Here is a 21,402-nt window from a genome sequence, read left to right as displayed (position 1 = left end):
ACAGGAACGCTAGTCCTTAAAATGTTCTACAATCTTAAATAAGGCAGATCTGTCTTTAGAGGTATTGTATAGTTTCACAACATGAGATTTTTTTTTTTCCTTTCTGAAAGGCAAGTGAGCCCTCTAGTGAAATAATGCTTAAGGAAATGTGGGCATTTAACTCTCTTTGAATTGTACTACATACATACTTAAACACACACACACACACACACACACACACACACACACACACACACACGCACACGCACACGCACACACGCACGCATACATGCATGCACACTTGAGCTTATGTATCTAAATGTAAACACACTTTACGGTACGGTAAGTCTTCTAATACCAGTGACTTGATGCTAGGCTACCACACCATAGCTCTTGACCTTACAAATTTCTACTAGCCCCAAATCTGAAAAGCCATTTGCATTGCTCAGTTTCATTATGAAATAAGCAAATAAGATTGACCTCATTCAGTAACGGGGCTTTTTCCACCCATTCCTCCCATGTGTAAAGGACTTACCGGGCCGAACACAGGCTCACTAACTAAATCAAACTACGTTGTTGGGGTTAAAACAGCACTTTTTTTTTTTTTTAAAAGGCAGTGTTGACAGTAAAACACCTTCCAAAATGAAAAGCTGGGTTCAAGAGAGGTTTTGGGGATGGACATTAAATGTCATTGTTCATGTTTATCTTATCTATGGGGCATTTTATTCTTGGAGGTTTAGGGCCAACCTAAAAGAGTCGATGAGGCTAATAGGAGCTCCCCATTTTCAACTACCAGATCACTTGCTGGAAGCTGGTTCTGGTCCCTGGTGACCAAAGGGGAGCTGGTCAGAAGTGAGGAGGCCTTTCATAGTCTTGAGTTTTAGGACTGGGGTAAAGATGTGTTACATAGCTACTATAAAATACATAATAATAAAACGGTATGTATATATATTTATTTACTAAAAAAATGTCAGTTCACCACTTTGAATTACATATCAAACAATTCTGAGTTTTATAGGAAAGGACAAGAAAGCAAACTAAAACTAGAACGAGTCACACACCGCCATCTTAAATGGTGCCGCGATTTGGTCGGGCCCTAGCAGGCCGCTGATCCGCAGCTGGCTCTCAAAACCAGGTCTCTTTACAACTCTGTTACGTCTGGCCTTTCACTCACTACTTAGAACGAGAGCCAGAACACCAGCAGGACTTCTGGTTAGTTTCATCATTGGGTCTGAAAAACAGCCGGTTTATTTTGTAGACGAGTGTGAAGTACTTGTCACATGAAGTGTTATCCTTCTGCTGTGATGTTCGGGCTTCCAGCCCTTGCCCACATTTATCAGCACTCTAGCCCCCAACACCCCGCTTCCTTCTCTCCCTTCCTCTCACTTTGTTCCCTCCCTCTCTCTCTGGGCTCTTCAGCTAGGCCCCGAATTTGCCCTTAAAGACAACCTTGGTTTCCTCTGCTGATGGAGGGTCACAGCAAGCCTAGTGGGGATGCCACTGATGCTGCTTGCTTCGGTCCGATAGCACAGACCTATTCAGGTAGGGGGACGGATGAGAGGAGCCAACGCAGTCACACATTCTTCAATACCGTTAGGAATGTTAATGCAGTCTTCACTTTTTCTGCTGTGAATGAGCAAAACTGTTGGAAATAGGCTGTGTGGCCCTCTGAAGGACAGCCACCAGACCCTGCCCTTATGCCTTACGTGGGGGGCCACCAGCCAAGCAGCAGCATCGTTGGCAAGTGGGCAGACTGCAATTCTGGAAGTCGTTACTCTGAAGGAACACCACTCCAGCAGCCAAGACCTTCTGCAACCACAGGAGCTGTGAGAGCCCGGGAGTTCCTGTCTTCAGAGTCCTTGGTGCAGTCACACAGATTCTAGGCAACTCCCCGTGGCTTCGGAAGACTCTATTCTATGAACTCTGTCACACTCTGTCACACTCAATACCGGCTCAACTGACAGCAGTATTTATTTACTCAGGAGGGGGAGGGGACAGCCTGTCCCATGACCCAGCAAAAAGCCGATGCTTGCTGCAATTGCAGGATTGTGATTGGCTCATAAGTCAGGTTTGAGAGACATATGTACATGCGTGTGTGTGCGCGCGCATGCGCACACGCATGTTTGTATGTATATAGATAGTCTTTCCTGTCAGAGTCTTCTGGTCTATGGCATTATCCCAATATATGCTTCTCCTGAATGGTCTTTTGCCTACTTATGGTTCTGTCATAGGTAGGATGTGCTGTATTGGTTACATAAAGAGCCCAACCCTGTAATGGTAGCAATAATAAAGAGGTGACTGAAGAGTTGGAGGGAGTCACCAGGAGCTGAGGCTCTGGCTGCAATGTTCAAAACGCCAGGCTGTAACACCAGGAGGCATCTGAAGAGTTCCAGAAAATGACCATGGGCAGAGGGCTGTGCAGAACTAAGATCAGAAAAAATGGTGGAGAGCTTTGAGAGGAAGACAGACAGCGGAGAAGCTGAAGTCTACAAGACGAGAAGTTGTGAAGAGACGACGGCAGGAGCCACGGCTGCGAGGACTACACTTTGCGAGCGTTGTCATGGGTCAAAAATCCGACTTCAAGCTCAGGAAGCTTCACTATAGCCCCTGAGCACTGATACTTAGTGTGGAGACTTTAGTTCTCAAGGCTTGGAGCCAGACACATTGGAATCTGTAAGCCACGCCCTGAGCCTCTGGAACTCAGGGCCACCAGTGCTTGGGGAGCTGCCCCTTGCCCATGTGTGACTTTTACTCATATAGAGGAAATAATCCCCAGCTATTTGTGATAACAACCTCTGCAAACAGTTTCTGAAGGACAATTTTATACATATTTGATGAGTCGATCAAACTGGGCTCCTTTATAAAGAGATTCTGTGTGTTTAATGACTTCTCTCCAATGCCATTCTAGCATCATGACTGTTCCCTAAGTAGTAAAGTCAGAAGACAAGATGACTTTGCTTCCGAAGTGGCATATGTGGCCTGGGAGAATGCTTTCCCTCTTATTTACTACAAGTGACGTGTGACTTAGGGTTTGTTTCCAATTTTACCATGATCCAAATGTGATATGTATTCACTAGAGACCATACTTTGAGTCTTGAATTAGTATCTCCCACAAACTAGCAATATGTGTATGATACCGTTTTGTGATTTGGCATCATCAAGAAGTTGCGGCCCTCTGTTGGCCACATGGGTCAGAAGGGTAATGCTTGACACCCTACAGTGTGGTACCAGTGTTGCTAGGCCACAACAAACTATGGCTTAGTTGCATTAGATGTGTTTTTGACTTACAGAAAGTTTACTGGAGTATGTCTGCCTCAGGTGAGCAACGCTTTCATTAAGCACTCATTGTTTTAGGTCACTGATACTCTCTGGAAATTGTTAAGAAGGAAGAGCTCCCAGTACCAAACTTAAATGCAGCTCCCTTCCACCTCAAGGGGAACTGTGCCCTTTCAGTGTTTTTTTTTTCAACTTTCTAGAGGCCACCCACAAATTGCTCTGCACCCGAGAAAATGCCCCAAGAACAGGATACTCACATGTCACCGTGCATGGTTCTTGTAGCTCCACTATGAATGTACCCAGGTTTTCGGGCGTGAATTTGGGCTAGAAAAGCCTTTTCAGAGGTTGGCGATGGAACCAGACCTTCAAACTGAGTTCTTGCAAATTCAGACTCCACAGCGCCTTCTGTTTCACTTGCCACCTCTAGTGGGCAATGGAAGACACAGAGAGTGACCACTTAGGAAGCTTTTGACCCAAAAGTAAAGGCCTAGGCTCCCCAGGAAGCTGAGGGCCTAGAAACAAGTCCCCAGGTCCCACATGAAGCAACGTCAGTGTGTCTGACACCAGCCAGTTTTTTTTTTTTTCCTAAATTGAGAGTTGATACTGAATAGAATTAACTATGAAAGAGTTTCGTATACAGCATTTTCTTTCTTTATTCAGGGCTGGAGAGGTAACACAGTGGTAGAGAGTGCTGTCTGTTGCTGTAGAAGATAGAGTTCCATCCCCAGCACCCATGTTGGGAGATTCATAACCATTTACAACCCAAGCTCCAGGGGATCAGAATCCCTTGTCTGGCTTCCACATAGACAAAGCATGTGCACAGGCACACATATCCATACACGCACATGTGCAGGCACATACATGCATACATATAAATTTAAAATTTCCATTAAAACGCCAAAAATCTTCTACATTTGACAATGATTAGGTCTTCAACAGGGACGCTGAGCATAAGGGCCCTTCCACAACAAGCCCCCAAGTGAGAGGACACTGAAACACACCTGAATTCAGCTCTTTCACCAGAGAGGACATGGTGTTAGTGATGGAATCTGCCGCCACTAGCAAGTCATTCCTTAAATTCCTTCTTGAACCTTCAATGAAGAAGCAACAATTTAAAACTGTTACAGCCTTTCCTTCACAACCAGTTTTAAGTTGCTTGTCTCTCACCTCCTCCTGAGGTAAAAAGACCCAGAGAATGACGAGGTTTGTAGAGTTTGTTATTCCAACTTGGAGGTTTTGGAAATGAGAGGGATCAGCATGGTGACCTGGCACAAGCTTCATTACTCCCTGAGAATCAGAAGGTGTGGACGCCCTACTGAGGACAACCCACATTGCCAGGAGAGTTGTAGTTTCCAAGCAGTTGTGGTCCCAGCCTGGTGGCTGAGCACACTGGAGCCTGCCCTCTGCCAGCACAGGCTCTGTTCCCTACTGGGGTTTCCAGTGATCTCCATTCCAGGACTGATGCCTTTTGAGATTGGGACACCATGTACTGAATACTCCCAGAAAATGGAGAAGGGGTAAGGACTTTGGCTTCTGCTCTTAAGGTGCTGGGCAGATGATGTACCTTAACCTGGACTTCCATTGCTGGAAGGTAGTCCATGGCAGAAAAGATTATTCTTACATATCAGGCACACTAAGGGTTAAATGGGTATTTGTAGGGTGGTATGGGAGTGGGGAAGGTGGAGATGGAGTTGAGTATTAATTACCATAGTATTTTCGGAAGATTCCAAATATGCCACTTAAAAAAAAGGTACATAGCATGAGTGTTTCGTTGGCTAGGGGCTGCCTGTAGGTGATATACCATTGTAATTTCTCACGTTACATAAAGTAAGATCAAATGACGAAAATAATAAATATATTTAAATCAGAAAATCAAAGAGACTAAGTGAAAACATTAACCATAATATCATCAGCAGATTACATACTGCAGGTCTTTAAAATCTGATTTAGATGAAGAACATTTTCCTTTCTAAAAAAATTAAAAAAGAAACATATTTTGTGGATTACATAGGTAGCTAGCTCTTGCATGATAGTCATGCTTTGAAGAAACTTGACATGGAGCCTCCATTTTCCACTATAGAGGAAAACAGTCTGTTAGCTTTGCCCGTTAAAATGTGTTAACATTTTATCCCCGTACATGATGGATGAGAGGGATTGTTTCCACACATGGTTGCTATCCTTAGACATGGCTGATGTCAAAAAACATTTTAAAAATACTGCTAGGCAAATGATGATTCTGATTAAAATGTCTATTTCTGCAATCACTAGTGAGGTCACACATCTTTCCTTTGTTGGCCATTTATACTTCTTCTGTCTGCTGATTCCCTTCATCTGTTTTTGTTTGGGAGGAATGCCTCCATGTTTTTATGCGTAGCTGAAGTTATTTGATTAGCACACATACCAGAGATGGTTCCTTGGAATCTATTATTTGGTTTCTGTCTTTTTTTTTTAAAATGTTTTTCTTTGATTTAAAGTAGCCAGTCCAATGCTTTCCTCCCATAGATCATCAACTGGCTATTTAGAGGATATTCATAATATATTTCTAATGTAAAGAAAAGGTAAATTGCAGACCAAGGTGCAACACACAGTCTAATTTGTGTGAAGGAAGAAGAATCTATGAACTATAAACATACATAAACACAGCTATTTATACATAGAAAAAATGCTGGGAAGAGCCTATGCATTAGTAGTGGTTGCTTCTAGCAATGAAATTGGCCTGATTGGAAAGACTCACAGGAAGGGGATTTCTCAATAGCTATAAATTTGTAAAATGATAGAAAGAGGAAGACTGAAATCACTTGGTTGGGGGTGCCTATGATGGTTAGTGTTACTTTTTAGACAAAACTAGAGTCACCCTAGAAATGGACTTTTAGGCACACTTGTGAAGGATTATCTAGATTAAATTAGCCATATAGAATATTTGTGAGGGGTTATCTTCTGTGGAATAATCATTCTGTACACTGTAAATATGTATTACTCTCATTGTTAATAAAAAGCTGATTGGCTGATAGCTGGGCAAGAAGGGATTGGGTGAGACAGCCTGAGACAGAGAATATGCTAGGATGAAGAACGGTGGAGTCGGAAGAGTCAGATGCAGAGAGAGCAAAATGGACATACCATACTGAGAAAAGGTACCAAGCCATGTGGCAAAACATAGCTATGAAATATGGGTTAATTTAACTGTAAGAGTTAGCTAGTAACAAGCCTGAACTATCAACTGAGTATTTGTAATTAACATTAAGTCTCTGAGTATTGATTTGAGAGCAGCTGGGGAACAGGAACACTCCATCTACAGTTATCTTGATCTTTTTTTAAATTGATGTGGGAAGACTCATTTTAATAGTGGTTGGGGCCATTGCCTGAAAAGGGGATCCTAGGCTGTATAAAGTGGAGAGTGATGTAATACCAGCATGCATATGTTCACTGCCTGCTTCCTGACTGTGGCCAGGGTGTGACCAGTTGCTTTAAGCTCCTGATGCCTTGACTACCCCACCTCAACCTGTGAGATAAAAGAAGTGCTTTATCTCTTCTGCTGTTTTTGTCAAATTTTTATCTATCAGTGGGGAAAGAATCAGAGACAGGTGTCCTCTGTGGAGAAGGCTGGTCACTAGCTGTGTTCTTTTCTTCTGACCATACAGTCTTAGCTTGGTAGCTCTGATTACAGAAGCCAGGACACAACTCTACAGAGCATCTCAATGCAAAATCTGCAAAATGATGACTTGTCTTCCATCACCTCAAAGTTGGGATTATTTAATCTTTATCTTGATTTTTTTGATGATGACATGAAATAAGAGTAGCAGGATGGATTGAATTTATAATGTCTTCATGAAATGTTGTAAAGGAGTTCTTGTGCCTGAGACTCCAAGATTTACTAAAAAGTGGGGCAGGGCAACAGAAGCTAAAAGAAGGCCAAACAGTAAAGCAAGGAAGAGCACCAGGTGGCTTTCTAAAATGCCAGGCTCTGACAGAAGATATAGGACTCCTTAGCAGGGATGACCAACCCGTAATCTGGAAGTCACATGCAGCTCAGGATAGCTGTGACCGCAGCACAAGCCCAAGCTACAAACTTACTGAAACATTATGAGGTTTTCTTTGTAACCTGACTCTACAGTCTTTCAAGCATAAATTTTGTAGATGACTAATGTGGCCCTGAGAAGCCAGAGGGTTGGATGCTGACGCCAGTGTCCACATGTAGCTGTGATGACTTTTGATTACCTACTGCTCAATGGATCTTGGTGAACTGTTTGCCAGGCACAAGCAGAACACAGTAAAGGAGAGGGTACTTACTCTGTGCAAATGCCTCTTGCACATCTCCCCCTACCCCAGTGAGGGAGTCCTGAGGAGTGTGCGTTGGTGTGGAGCAGGCAGATGCTGACCGGATGGGCATGGGAATTGGCCTGCTGATGGTGTGGCTGGGGGAAGAGCGAGGGGACCCTGCCCCCTGGGTCTGCAGAAACAAGACATATCATTAGTTTACTTTCACAAGAAATGCCCATTATACCTTCTCTAAAGTCTCAGGTCCCACGTTAAAAAAATGGTGATGACAACATTCCAAAACAGGAGCAAACCTCAGGAAACCAAGGAGACTCCCCTAAACCTGTCTGCAGGTCTCAACTGTCTTAGGGAGCTATCATACATAATCTGAAGTGTGTGTTCATACAGACTGTTCTACAATATGATATCTTTGTCCTTGCCACAAAGCTGTTGTTAAACAAATAGTTGCAAGGTGTGTATATTTCTCTGGGAAGTGTGTCCTACATAGAATAAAAGACACACAGGAGAAAGTCTTCAACGTGGATTAGGAGACTCTTCAGTACTGATAATGGTACGTTTGTTCCCTAATTTCCAACCTGCTTTGGTCTCATCTTTAGGCACAACTCAGACCATGTCTCACAATCTTTCATATTGTCTAAGGTAACTGCATTGAGATCTACATTACTTAATCTCTGTTTTATAATAAAAGCTGGCATTATGAAATTACTCCGCAAATCAGCGATCTGAATGGGGAAGCAGGAAAAAGAAATCTTGCTGTCTTTGATTCTTTCCTTCATTAACCAAATTTAACTAATGATTTGACGTATGTACATATCATGCATGTTCAACCCCAGTTGAATGTATCTTCCTCCCCAAGTGTCTATTATTTCTTCATGATAAAAACATTCAAAATGCTTTCTTCTGGCTTTTAAAAATAAGTTTTTGTCTTTGGAAATTATAATGTGGTTATATTATTTGACCCCCCTTTTCCCTTCTTCCCATGTACCCCTCTGCCCTTGCTCTCACTCAAGTTTATGGCTGCCTTGGAAATGACGAGCACACTGTGGTTATTTGTAGTCCTCCTACCAAGGAGAAGCATGCCAGAGAGTCTTCCTCTTGTCTAACTGCATCTTGGTGCCCACCCTTCAACATGTCCTCCGTCATTTCCTTTGCTCTGCTCTCCCCAGATTTGGAGAAGTCCTACTCTACTCTCTCATCTCTTAGCATCAACTTATATTTATATTTCACACATGGGTAAGCTTATGTGGGGCTTGTCTTTTTGTACCAGACTTATTTTACCTAACATATCATCTTCAGCTCTACCCCTGTTGCTGCAATGACAGGATTTCTGTGGCCTGAATCATAGTCCATTACAGCACACACACACACACACACACACACACACACACACACACACACACACACTGTATTTTCTTTATCTATTCATCAGCTGATAGTCACTTTTGATCTCTGACTCCTGTGAACAGAACTGTGACAGGCATGGCTGTGTAGATGTCTCTTTGATATACTGACTTCATTTTCTTTGGATAATTCACTCAGTGGTATCGCTGACTCCCAGGGCAGTTCTAACCTACTATTTTCTACAATGGCTGTACTAATTTACATTCCTACCAACAGTGTTCTCTTCTTTCTGAATCCTTGCCCACACTTGTCAGCTTTTGTCTTTTTAAAATCATCATTCTTTGTACAATGAGGTGCTATCTCCTCGAGGTTTTGATTTGCAAAGGCTGTGGTCTCTAATTTTTGGTTACTGCTTTCTGAGGGCAACACCCTTTTCTCTAGACCTCTTAACAGGGCTGCAGTTTAGCAGAAGAGTGAGATCAGCAGGATTTAGAAAGGAGTAAAAAATAAAAGAGTAAAACCAACTAGAACACTTATTTCTGCGTTGAGATCTTTGGTGTGAGACCTTGAATTTTAAAGCTTTGTTTTTACAATGAGGTCCTTGAAAACAGACTCCTGGTTTCAGTAATTAGTAGAAAGTCAAACATGCATGGAAAACATGCAGGGAGACCGTGGAGTACACATGTAGCCGACCACGCACACTTAGCAGTTCCCTCCCAGTCTGTCGACTTTGGCCAGCCAGAGTGAGAACTCTTTTTACAGAAGAAGCCAGAGAGAAATTGCCTACCTGTTCACACTCTTAGACCTGCAGCAGGAGAGCACTGCTCTGAAATATTCTATTTAGACTTTTGCTTTGGGTTCGGCTGTTTGCAGTTAAGCACCCCACCCCCACCACACACACACCCACACACCATTCCTGTAAAATGCCATGCTGTTAGCTCTCCAGGGCTCAGCAGCATACATCATTGTCAAATCTATAAAGCGAAGAAAATTCAGAAACAAAATCAAGGCAAACCAGAGCATGGCATGGAACTCGTGTGCTGCCCCATGGGCTATGGATTCGTCTTACACTTGTAACAGTACCTGTTTGCAATGGTCTTTCCAGGCTCGGGCAGAGGCAGTTGTGTGCTGATGCTTGCCTGCTTTCCTCAGCCTGCTCAAAGAGGGGCCTGGGTTTTCCAGAAACCAGCAGCTCAGCCCCCTTTCTTTGAAACCTTCTGCGTCTGAGCTAACCTTGCACTTCAAGCTCCCGTGTCAATGATGAATCATTTCTCTGTGGAGCCGAACATCCTCCTGCCCAAAGGGTTTTACCTACAGCCTGTGGATCTTTCCTCATGACCTGTGAAGTGGTTATCACCACCCTAGGTATGCAATTGTGGATCTCAGGGTTCTGAGAGCAAAAATGACTACCTCGGAGAGGCAGTGAACAGTAGCTGGGCCCATTGCTGAGCCCAGGGACTCTGAGTCCTCTGGGCTGCAGAACTCTTTATGAACCATGGCTGGTGGAGTGTCCATCACAGAAATAGATGTTAGTCAGGTGCTGGCTACCCCTCCTGTGCACCTTGTCCAAGTTAGGGCTTGAGAAGCACTCCTGGACTTCTCTTGTCTGTCTTCCTCACAAATAGACTTCAGTCATGGGAGGGATTGGTGACTGGGGGCGGGAAACAAAGTGGGACAGAGGGTGGCAGCCATAGGTCCTCTTGGATGTCCAGCATGGGTCACTGGTTCAACCCTGGGAAGCCAGATCTTTTGTGTTAGGAAGTTCACACCCCAAAAAAAGGATTCCATTTTTTCGTATGCACTTTACAGGGTATCGAGTACTTTACCAACACTGTCCCATTTTATTTTCCTAATATAGTAAAAAAAGAGAATACTGTATTTGAATAGCCGTTTGAAATCTATAAAGCACTTTAACCTTCTTACAGGTCAATGAGGTGCTATTGTTCTCATGCAGGAGGTAAACACAGGGAGGCTCAGAGAGGGTAGCTGACATATGCAACATCTACAAGCTAAGGAGTGGCGGATTGCAAGTGTGGGGCTTTCCCACAGTGTCCCCGGGTTTTCTCAGGAAATGACCAGCATCATACGCTTCCAGCCACATTTTATTAAATTTGGAAATTTTAGCAACTAATGGCCCAAAGCTTCTACCATGGCCACAGTGTGAGGCCCCGGGCTCATGACAGGCCAGCTAACACATTTTCCTTGTTGGGTTGTAGAGAGGTGTGGGTGCCCAGGGTGGCAAGGAGGGCCTCTGGGCTGTGAAGTCATGGCTAATAAGATCTCATTTGTAAATCTGAAATCTAAGCAAGCCTTAGGTAGACACACATTGCACTGTGCATTTGGCCACAATAAAATGCGAAACTACTAACGTAGTTACATCATGTTACTCTTCAAAAGCCTGAAACAAATTAAGAATTCGGCAACATGCTGGCACCCAGTGCTTTCAGCTATGGTGGCTATGGCCACATTGCAGTCTTTGACAGGCTCTGACAGGTTGGCCCACCCAGTTCTGCTTATATTCTGTTCCAGAGTCCTCTTGGCTGTGCCATACTCTTTAGCACAGAGTCCTCCTGGGCCTCTTACCTCTGGTGACATCTGTAGAGAGGTGTGTACTTTGGCTTTATCTCCCCGAGTGAGAGCCTGCCCGCTATAGTGCACTGGGCTCTCTTAGATGTTTGTATGTCTGAAACATTCCCAACTCCATACCTTCCTGCTTAGTACCCATTCCTCAGGTAACTTTTCCTTTTCTTCTTCTGTTTCCTGTCTCTAAAATGCCCAACAGTGGATCTGTGTTAGAGGAAAATTACTGGGTGTGTTATTTGTTAAGAGAAAAGTCTCTGATCGAATCTAAATGACACCAATGTATGAACGGCTAATAGCCATCATGCCCAAGCCATAACCAAGTGAATATCTAGTTGCTGCAATTTCAAGTAGTCTGATTATGTAAATAATTTTGGTGGGGGATTCCGTGGTTGACAAAAAGATTTAACTCCATCTTTTTGCAACTTGTACCTCCCAAGTCATGCCCATCCTTCACACAGAGTTCTCAGAGTAGGATGCTGGTTGCCTGGTAACCATATCCCCATCTCTCTGTGACAGGACACTGCCTAGTTTGATACTTAGCACCTACTATAGGAAATGGCATCTCTGGTGTTCCTTATGTCCCACTCTTAAAGGGCAAAGGGACAGATCACTGAGCTTCATTTTCACATGTTTTCTGTCGCCTGGTCATCCAGCATGGCTGTCTGCTATGAACTTTAGAATGAATTCCCACAAATTCCCTGAGAAAACTCTTTCCTAGAAATTACTCAATGATTAATGGAGGAAAGACATAAGAGACAATGGTCTATGCAGATCAATATATGGATCCAACATTCCCAAGGAGGGTTGATTTATGGATGAAGGAAAGCATATATCACAGTTGGCAATTTAAATAGCTCTCTTCCTAGAGAATAAATGAAAAATTAATTTCTACATGCATCTTCTGACTCCACTCCACCTGCTTCACATCAATTTTTAAAAAGCCTGGTGAGATCCATAAATTTTCCACATTTTACAGGAAGTATTTTGGTTTCTACTGAGCTCTAGAGATACAGGGTGCTTCAAGGAAAGGGGCAAATGTGTAACTGTGGACTAAACCGAGCCTGGAGAAGTATGGAGTGTTCATTACCCATCTTTTCACTGGAACCTGCACAGTCTGCCTCTGAGGTCTGGCTGAGGAGATTACCTGGCCCTGTATCTTGCAGCCTGATCCTGACTAACTGTGTCCCACAGGCTGGGAAAATGAGGAAGTACCAAGTCACCAAATTTCACCATCATCATCATGATTTTGATTACTGGGCTTTTAAAAGGGCTGCTGTGTACCAAATGCAATGGGCGACTAAGGACATGGTTGATTCCGAATGGTCAGGAACGAGGCAGTGTTTGACTCAGGTGTTTATTGAGAAGATATTTGGGCAGGAAAGGTGATAGTACAGAAAGGAGAGAAGAGTGTCTGAGTTTTGGGAAAGTTTGAGCAAGACTTGGGACTTGCGAAGAGCATCAGAGACACGGCAGAGAGACTGTTGGTGCTGAAGCTAGTACCAGGTTCCATATGAGGAGGAGAGAAAATAAGGAAGCAGAGAGGGGCGCCAGCTTGGGAGCCTTCAGTGTAGACGGTATCTTGAATGAGAGGGCTAGTGTCCACTGGTTTTGAACAAAAGATCTTTTTCCCCACTTCTCTAGAGTCAATCAACCACAACTTTAAAAATAAGATTGTGTGTGTGTGTGTGTGTGTGTGTGTGTGTGTGTGTGTGTGTTATATAGTCTGATAAAGTACATTGTACATTCTACATTCTTGAGTACTACATACTAGCTTCTCTGTGCCGACAGCATCTCAAGGTAAATTTTGCCCCTCACTTTTCTGTGGATGGCTTATCAGTTCTGTGGGAAGTCCATCAATAGAATAAGGAAGGCTAATCATGGAAGGAGAAACCAAGGCTAGAAAGTTGGCCCTTTGTGGCCTGCTCATATTCTGTATTACATTTGAATGGGACTAAGACATGGAATTTTGAATGATGCCAGACTCTTCTCCCAACCAAATAGGGACCAATTAGAGCCCAAGGTTTAAAATGTTCAAATTAATCCTTGTTATGAATCCAAAGAAAGAAAGATTCCTGAAAATAAACACAACCTGATTTTGGTGCCTGACTATTAAGTACCCTATATCAATTACCTCTCTTATGCAATGTATGCCTCCAGGAAGTATCTGTGGTATGTTGTGTTACATATAGGGCATTGACACGCTCAGTAATTCACTCTACTATCTATTGAAAATGTACTCAGGAATGTATTGTCAGCAAATACTACAGACATTCATATATCTAGGGACATATCTTATGTTAACAGAAACAAGGCAATCTTACTGGGATGTTTCTGTAACTTCTGAAGCATAAGGATAGTTTCCTACTGTTAAAAGCAATTACAAGAGATCTAAACAAATTGAAAGTCATGCTCACATTTCTTCCACAGACTGAGACTTGTTAGTTAGCTTTTAGGAAAAAAATAAGTGAATAAGTATGTGTGTTCAAAAATTTGAAAAGTTAATATATGACTGTCTATGTCTAGATATATATTTGATGTTCAGATAACATTTTCACAGAAGGTTTTCACACCCACTGTCCTTTAAAATATCCCCGGTAATCTTGGGAGGTGCACACTACCAGAGTGTTTGAAATGGTCAGGTTAGGTTACATTCTCAGTTTCCTTACCACTGTGAGCTAAAGCAGAGGCCTCTGTCATTCAGGCCTATCTGCTGTAATCTTGTTAAGAAAATCACTGAGGCTTTATTTTGCAAACTCAAAGTTAAGATACTCGGCTTTAGACCTATACACAATAGTTGGAACCGGGACTATACCAGAAACTCTAGAACATGTTGTCACTTCAACTACTGGCAGCTGCTTCCGCCCTTAAGATGGTTTTTATGAGAGCTCATTTTATAGCTCCTCCAGTAAATCTTAAGGGTTCACAAGGAAGAAAGAGGGTAGGATAACTTGGATTCAGGTTTTGTAAAAAACACAATTTATTGCTTGTGATACCATAATCATATTATATTACAGGCACTATTTTTAAAATTCATGTTCTGTCCTCATGGGGCATAGTTTCATGCATTACCTATAACAAGAAACAGTATATGTAAGGAATATAAATACCAGCATAATAAAACGCTACATTGAACCACACGAATTTGTAACAAAGCAGAGGTTATTAAATCAGGCATGAATTGTTGCATGGGGCATTTTTGAGTTTGATTTTGACAAAGAGAATGTCCCTGAAGGGGAAAGACTCATGAAACAGAATGTAGAAGTAGATGCCAATCTAAAACCTCTAAATTCTCTCCTTAGATCATGCTGTCCCACAAGAATTCAATTTGGAAGGAATTTGTTCACTTTTTCATAGATCCAACTAAACGGGGCTGGATTTTATGGGGCTCTGTCTTTAGTTTTGACTGAAGGTCAGTGTAAGCCATGGCCACTTGCAAACTATGACTACCTTTTTTTCTACTGTATTGTTCAACACGTTTCTATAAAGCTCTTAAGGAAGGCTTGCTTTAGTACTTTAACACAGTAGATATTCTGAGCTTCTGAGAAATGGTATTTCTATGCTGATAAAATGCTATTACTATTTCCCTCTTGTTTTATTGCTAAGGGTTCAGAAGAACCCCCTGACCCTTTACGGGGCACAGTCCCATTTTCTCTTCCTTGGTCCCACATTCTTCTATTTCTGTTTTATGAAGCTGCTGTTTCTATGTTGTGGTGTTAGTGACCTTGACCTCAGGTCAGTTTAAGGACAAGCCTGAGTAGAAACTAAGTAGATGAGAGTGAAGCAATGTGTTACCCACATTTGGGTGGCACCAACAGATGACAGCCATTATCAGCGCTGCAGTGCTCACAATTGTGACTCTTCAAAGTGCAGAGGCTAGGAGGGGCTCCACAGCAAAGGGGTAGAGAGGGAGGTGACAGAGGTCTACCTAAAGGGCACCGGCTCCATGCATCCGCCAACTGTCTGGTCCACAGAAGCCTTTCAGAATATACTGCTTGGGAAATGGAGGGAAGGGGTTCCGAGAGAAATGAATTCTAAAGCAAGGCAACTGCCCTCTCTGTCCAGTGGGAGGAGGAAGTTAGATTAGAACAGCATTTTCTTGTTCCATGTGCATGCAGGGAAAAGCCTGTTTGCAAAGAGAGATATCAAGACTAGGCATTTGCTCTGCCGTGATCTAAGTCCAGTGGCCATACCCCAGGGATGCAGGGATGGACAATGATACAGGCTACAAATCAGTGCATCTTTAACACAAGGGAGTCATCCCTGGTGACAATTTGGTGTCAGCTCAATAAAGTAATTTTTTTCATAATATACAAAATAATGCCGCATATTGTCTTTATTGTTTTAGTTACAGATTAGTTTAACACGGTTCTTTTCTTTTCTTATTTTTTTCTTTTTACAGACCTTGGGAATGAAGAGTTAAAGTTTCCAGTGTTTTGCAAACATTCTTTGTTACACATAAACACACAGAATGAATAATAGAAAAGAGCATACAGAAGAATTAACAGATCTGTTGAGATTGGACAGGTTGAAGTTCTAATTAACCATGGATAAAATGTTAAATCTTTAAATAATGCGAGGAACTGGGATATATCATCAGATACTTTGGTACATGCACAGGTATTTAAGCTGCTTTTCTTTTGCTCTAGTTTATTGCAATTTCTCTCAGTGTGCTGTTCCTTCTGCTTGCTTCTGAAGCTGACCACAAGGTCACACAGGGCTTCAGGGTATGACATGGTCAGACAGTCATGATGCTTCTATGTCCAGAAAAAAGATGTGTGGAATGACCTTATGAAACCACAGAGCAGAAGGGTCCTTGGTAAGAATGGAAGGGAAGAAAGTTGCCTATTCTTCATAGAAACTTGTTAACAAACAGCTTCTGAGGAAACTAAAGAGATGTGAGGTGGACATTCAGCTATCAAGCCTAGTCTTACACAGTTGAACATATCTTTGAACACAGGGTAGAGGGCATGGTCTTGCAGTTATGTGATGGAAAGGGATTTATTACCTGATTCTTATGAAAAGAGTTTCTACATCTTTTCAGAGAAATGGAAGCTGAACTGAATGAATGTTCACAGTGTGGAGGTTTGCTCTTGTGGGCTGCAGCTTGAGAGACGACATTGACCTTTGTGCAGCTCTAGCGACTGACCTTCTGCTAAGAGAAGGGTCTGCTCAATAACCTCAAAGAGCATGACATGGATTTGAAACTTAACACTCTTGGGGATCTAAAATTTTCCCAATGAATCACAAGTTGTTCTCTCTTCTAGACATGAAACAGGTCTTCATTTGTTGCCGACATCAGTGACAGTTTATAACAGAATGCTGAATTTTATAATCTCAATTCAAGCACTACGTTGAAATGGAAGCAAATTAGTATTTTTTTTTTCTTTCCAAACTGAAGCACGGACATACATTAGAGGCCAAAGCAGGACGACAGCCCTCCACTGTTAGTTAAGACCTGCAGTAGGGGACATAACTTACTCCCTGCTTCAATTCTTCTTCCTACAGAAAGATCGAATCAATAACAATTAGATTACCCAAGGTTCCAACCACAGCACGTACACAGTGAAGGAAGGCAAGAGCGGGGAGGCATCCAGATGGCTTGAACACCTCTCCTGGCTTCTGCCACCCTGTGAGTTTAGTTCCAAGCCTATTTAGGTATTTGAGACAACAGACCCCCATTCCTTTCCTCCGTGTGTCTGATCTGCCTGTCTATTCCAGTACTTGTATGTCTTGGTACAAAGTCTGTGTTCAGTCGGGTGGGTTGATCCCATGATGGCTGCTGGCCAGTAGACTCCTGTCTCATTACAGAGTGGAAGAAGCATAGGAACACCAGCAGAGAGATTTGCCAAAATTTCCTGCCATTCAGGGAAGGGCAAGATGGGCTCAGATATTTCCATCCAATATATTTTCAAAGGGAAGCAGAAAAGAGATTTTCTGTTGCATCAAATGAGATAATAGGCTAGAAACAGGTTACCAATGATCCAGTCTTATCAAAGACAGAACCAGTATCAACCAACCAAACACCCAGTTCTATACTTCTTATGTCTAGCACGCTGGAAGCAAATCACTTGTGGAGTGATGATAAAGCATTTCCCAAACGGATTATTAAAGAAGGGACTGATGGCCAAAATGTTGGCTAAGGTATAAAATGGAGCAAAGAAAACAGAAGAAAGCAATGCAACAAGGGCAGTGTCTGGGACAGACAGGAAGCGTCACAAAATGGTTTTTAAAAAAAGCATTTTAACAGAGAGAGAAAGGAAGGAGGAAAGGGAGCCAGGAAGGAAAGAGAAGGAGAAAGTAAAAAAAGAAAGGCAACAGAGAAATGACAGACGGTGGTGTGGGGGAGGGTGGGAAATGCGTGGACTGAAAACTAGTCTGAAATTCCTGTCTCACAGTGAATGCACAGGGACAGTCCCTCTGCGGATCTCCCATCAGAAGTCCCAGTTGCTGCCTGTGGCACATGGCAGCTCCTGTTTATATTGGTCCCCACGTTTCCCTTAGGCCAGATGACCACACAGCACTGATACCACTGTTGGCCCAAGTGGCCATGTTTCTATCTGCTGTTAACTTGGAAAGTAATTTAGCATACACTGGTGACAGAAACGAGAGCTGATTAAAGGAGATTGCCACTTCCAATGAAATAATAACCTACTGCATTCTACAGGACTTCTACCATTTAATACTTTTCCCTCAGTTTGCATTTGAGACCCATGGAAGTCATGTGACTTGTTGGAGCCACAGAAATGCAATAAAAGACTTGCTGTTATTGCTAAGATTTGTTTAGCCACTATTTCTTAATTTTACAAATTAGACATTAGTTTGTGTCAAGCTAGTCAGAATTGCTAAAACTGAACAAAAGCATTTATAAACAAATCCAGTTCTAGAATATTAAAGGACATAAAGAGACTGAAAATAAACGAAGAATTTGCCCTATGGTCCTTAGGAGCCTAGTTCTAGAAAGTAGGTGAGCATGAGAGCTACCACTGATCGACTGCTACTGTTTCATATGCTTAAAAAAATAGTTCCACATTTGAGTTCACAACATTTTGGGAGGAAGTTACATATAGTAATTGGAAAAACCATTGCAAGTTATGTGCAAACAATTTTAAAACAGCATAATAGTAGGTCAGAAACACTGATATGAAATGACTTACCTTCAGTAGTTTCATGAGACCTTCCAACTGGACCATTAGCTCTCTCCGGCTCTCCTGGAGAGCAGACATCCTCTGCTCTAGCTCGTCCTTGCGCTGTCTAAGAAAGAAGCCACTGTCATCAGAAAAACAGTCAAATTGAGCTAATTATATTTCCTGGTTCTGTGGGTGTGTGGTGGATTGTCTCCAAGAAGGTATGTCTAGTCTTTGATATGGTTACCAGGTAGATAACTTTTTCAATGGATAAATGATTGTAATGTGAAGGGTACTGTTATTTGAAAGAAGTCACAGGCTAGAAGCAGGATAGAAATCCTTCTTGGCATTTCCACATTGTGTTTACTATCTGGCTGGCTTTGTTTTGCACTATGGACTTCAGAAGTCAAATACAAACCTAGCAGTCATTGAAAAGGGCTAGTCCTACAAATCTTTTAAATCCAAAACAATTACTATATAGTCACATAAAATTTGCCACGACCTCTGGAAATCTGACGTAGGGATGCAGTTTCAAGTCTGTTCTAACGTGTGTGCAGTTGGTACTCTTCTGAGATGAAATAGTAATGGCCATTACTGGCCATGATCATTCTGAAGTATTTGGTTTGGGCTTGGTTTCATAAAGTGAAGCCAGGATAACATGTTCCCACGTACTTGCTCTATAACTGAAAAATGATGAATAAAGCTTGTGTTTGTTTTACAGAATTTCTATGAAACTGTCAGCAGAATGGAAACCAATCTGCACTCTATCATTTATGTTGACATTAAGGGGTATGGAAAAATCCTCCAGAGGGGAAAGAAATGAAACCGTAGGAAAGGTAGTAATAGCTTGGCCCAGGGGTGCAGGCCTGTAACCTCAGTGACCTCGGAGGTTGAGACAAGAGAAGTCACAAACTTGAGGCTTGCTTGGGCAACACACAGAGTGGGTCCAAGCTAGCCTGGAGAAGGGAGCAAGACCCTGTCTCAGTGAGACAGTAAAGTAAATGTGGATGAGACAGGTGAGGAGTAAAAAGAGGAATGAGGGTGTGGTTTAGTGGCAAGTCTAGGAAACTTAAGGTTTTCTTTTTATTCTTCTTATTTTGCATCCTGACCACAGTTTCTCTCTCTCCTCTCCTCCTAACTGCCCCCACTCTCTTCTAATTCCCTCACTACAGAAGAGGGCGGGCCTCCCACCGATATTAACCAAACATGGCATATCAAGTTACAGTAAGACTAGGCACCTCTCCTTGCAGTAAGCCTAGACCAGGCAACCCAGTAGGAGGAAAAGGATCCCACAAGCTGGCAAAAGAGTCAGAGACAGCTCCTGCTCCTGCTGTTAGGAGTCCCACAAGAAGACCAAGCTATACAATTGTAACATGTGCAGAGGGCCTAGGTCAGTCCTGTGCAGGCGCCCTGGTTGTCAGTTCAGTCTCTGTGAGTCCCTATGAGCCCAGGTTAGTTGATTCTGTGGGATTTCTTAAGATGTCTTGACCCCTCTGATTCCTACAATCCTGCTTTCTCTTCTGCAGGATTCCCTGAGCTCTACCAAATGTCAGACTCAAGGTTTTAGGCTCAGTTCCCAGGACTACAAAAATAAAATCAAACATGGGACCAGAGAGCTGGGTCAGTGCTTAAAAGCACTTGTTGCTCTTCCAGAGGACCTGGGTTCAATTCCTAGCCCCCACACAGTGGTGCTCAAAACTATATGTAACTCCAGTTCTAGAGGATGAAATACCTTCTTTTGGCCTCTGTGGGCACTATAAGCATGTAGTACATATATTTGCATGCAGGCAAACACGCATGTGTGCAAAATAAAATAAAACTAAATAAAATTAACAAATACAAAAACCTGAAAAATAAATTAAGCAACAAAATATTGCTTCAGATTGGTGACACGTACGCATATTTTTCAAACTGACACCAGGTTCATTATTTCATGATAATTAGTGAGCAAATTAATATGTATTTTCCTTGTCCCCAAAGGGGTCTTTTGCTTGGATTGAAATATCAAAGCTTATATTTTTAAAAATGACTGGATTCCTTAGCAACATGCATTAATGTATGCATGCACATGTCTCAATTACACAACCAGCATATAACAAGACTTACAGCAGGGCCTGTAAAAACTGACAGCATAATGGATATCACAGTGACTTAGGCTGTGACTTATTCAGCTGAAAGATGTTTATTCAGAGGGGGATAGGTTTGGAACATAAATGAAACATTTTAAATATGCTTTCATATAGAAATTCTTTACAAGGACTAATAAACATAAAACTTATAAGTATCTTAACCTTTGCTGCACATACATAATAACATGTATGCATGGATTCTTTTCCTTTTAAAATTTTTATTTTAAGTGTATGAATGTCTTGCCTGCATGCATGTCTGTGCACCATGTGTATGCCTCATGCCCCAGAGGCCAGAAGAGGCCTTCAGATCCCCTGGAACTAGAGTTACAGATGGTTGTGAGCCATGATGTGGGTGCTGGGAATTGAACATGAGTCCTCTAGATGAGCAACCATAGATCTTAACTGCTGAGCCATCTCTCCAAGCCCCCTGTATTCTTCTGACACTGGTGCCTGTTTCCTTAAACCATTTTTCCTTTAACTTCCTTTCTGAATCCAGAGAAAAGGAAATAGCCTGTGTTATAGGCTTATGTATACAGCCCATGCTATATAGCTTCTTTTGCTTGCTGCCTCCTTGGGCAGAAGCTTTCTAATTTTGTGTGCTTCATCTCATCCCAAAGTCTCCTTCAGTGACAAAAACCTCAACTGGTTTCCTTTAGACTTATCTGCACACAGTATTCTCTGGGTATTTACAGTAG

General features: G+C 42.4%; 1 protein-coding gene across 20 annotated transcripts in view; it reads right to left on the bottom strand.

The window, feature by feature from the left end:
* Dtna (dystrobrevin alpha) overlaps window positions 1–21,402 on the bottom strand; it is a 363,615-nt gene that overhangs the window by 8,821 nt on the left and 333,392 nt on the right. For 15 of the 20 annotated variants that reach the window (XM_036204660.1, XM_036204653.1, XM_036204648.1 and 12 more), the window contains 4 exons: window positions 18,609–18,705; window positions 7,543–7,702; window positions 4,257–4,346; window positions 3,513–3,678 (listed from right to left, as the gene is read on the bottom strand). In XM_036204660.1, coding sequence (XP_036060553.1) covers window positions 3,513–3,678; window positions 4,257–4,346; window positions 7,543–7,702; window positions 18,609–18,705 — 513 coding nt within the window. Of the gene's footprint in view, window positions 1–3,512; window positions 3,679–4,256; window positions 4,347–7,542; window positions 7,703–14,407; window positions 16,954–18,608; window positions 18,706–21,402 lie in introns of those variants that run through there. The other 5 variants (XM_036204664.1, XM_036204665.1, XM_036204666.1 and 2 more) reach the window with 1 other exon arrangement.

This window comes from Onychomys torridus, chromosome 13, assembly GCF_903995425.1.
Source record: "Onychomys torridus chromosome 13, mOncTor1.1, whole genome shotgun sequence".
Classification (NCBI taxonomy): Eukaryota; Metazoa; Chordata; class Mammalia; order Rodentia; family Cricetidae; genus Onychomys; species Onychomys torridus.
The sequence above is the reverse complement of the archived record's forward strand: the minus strand, read 5'-3'. Positions and strand labels throughout refer to the sequence as shown.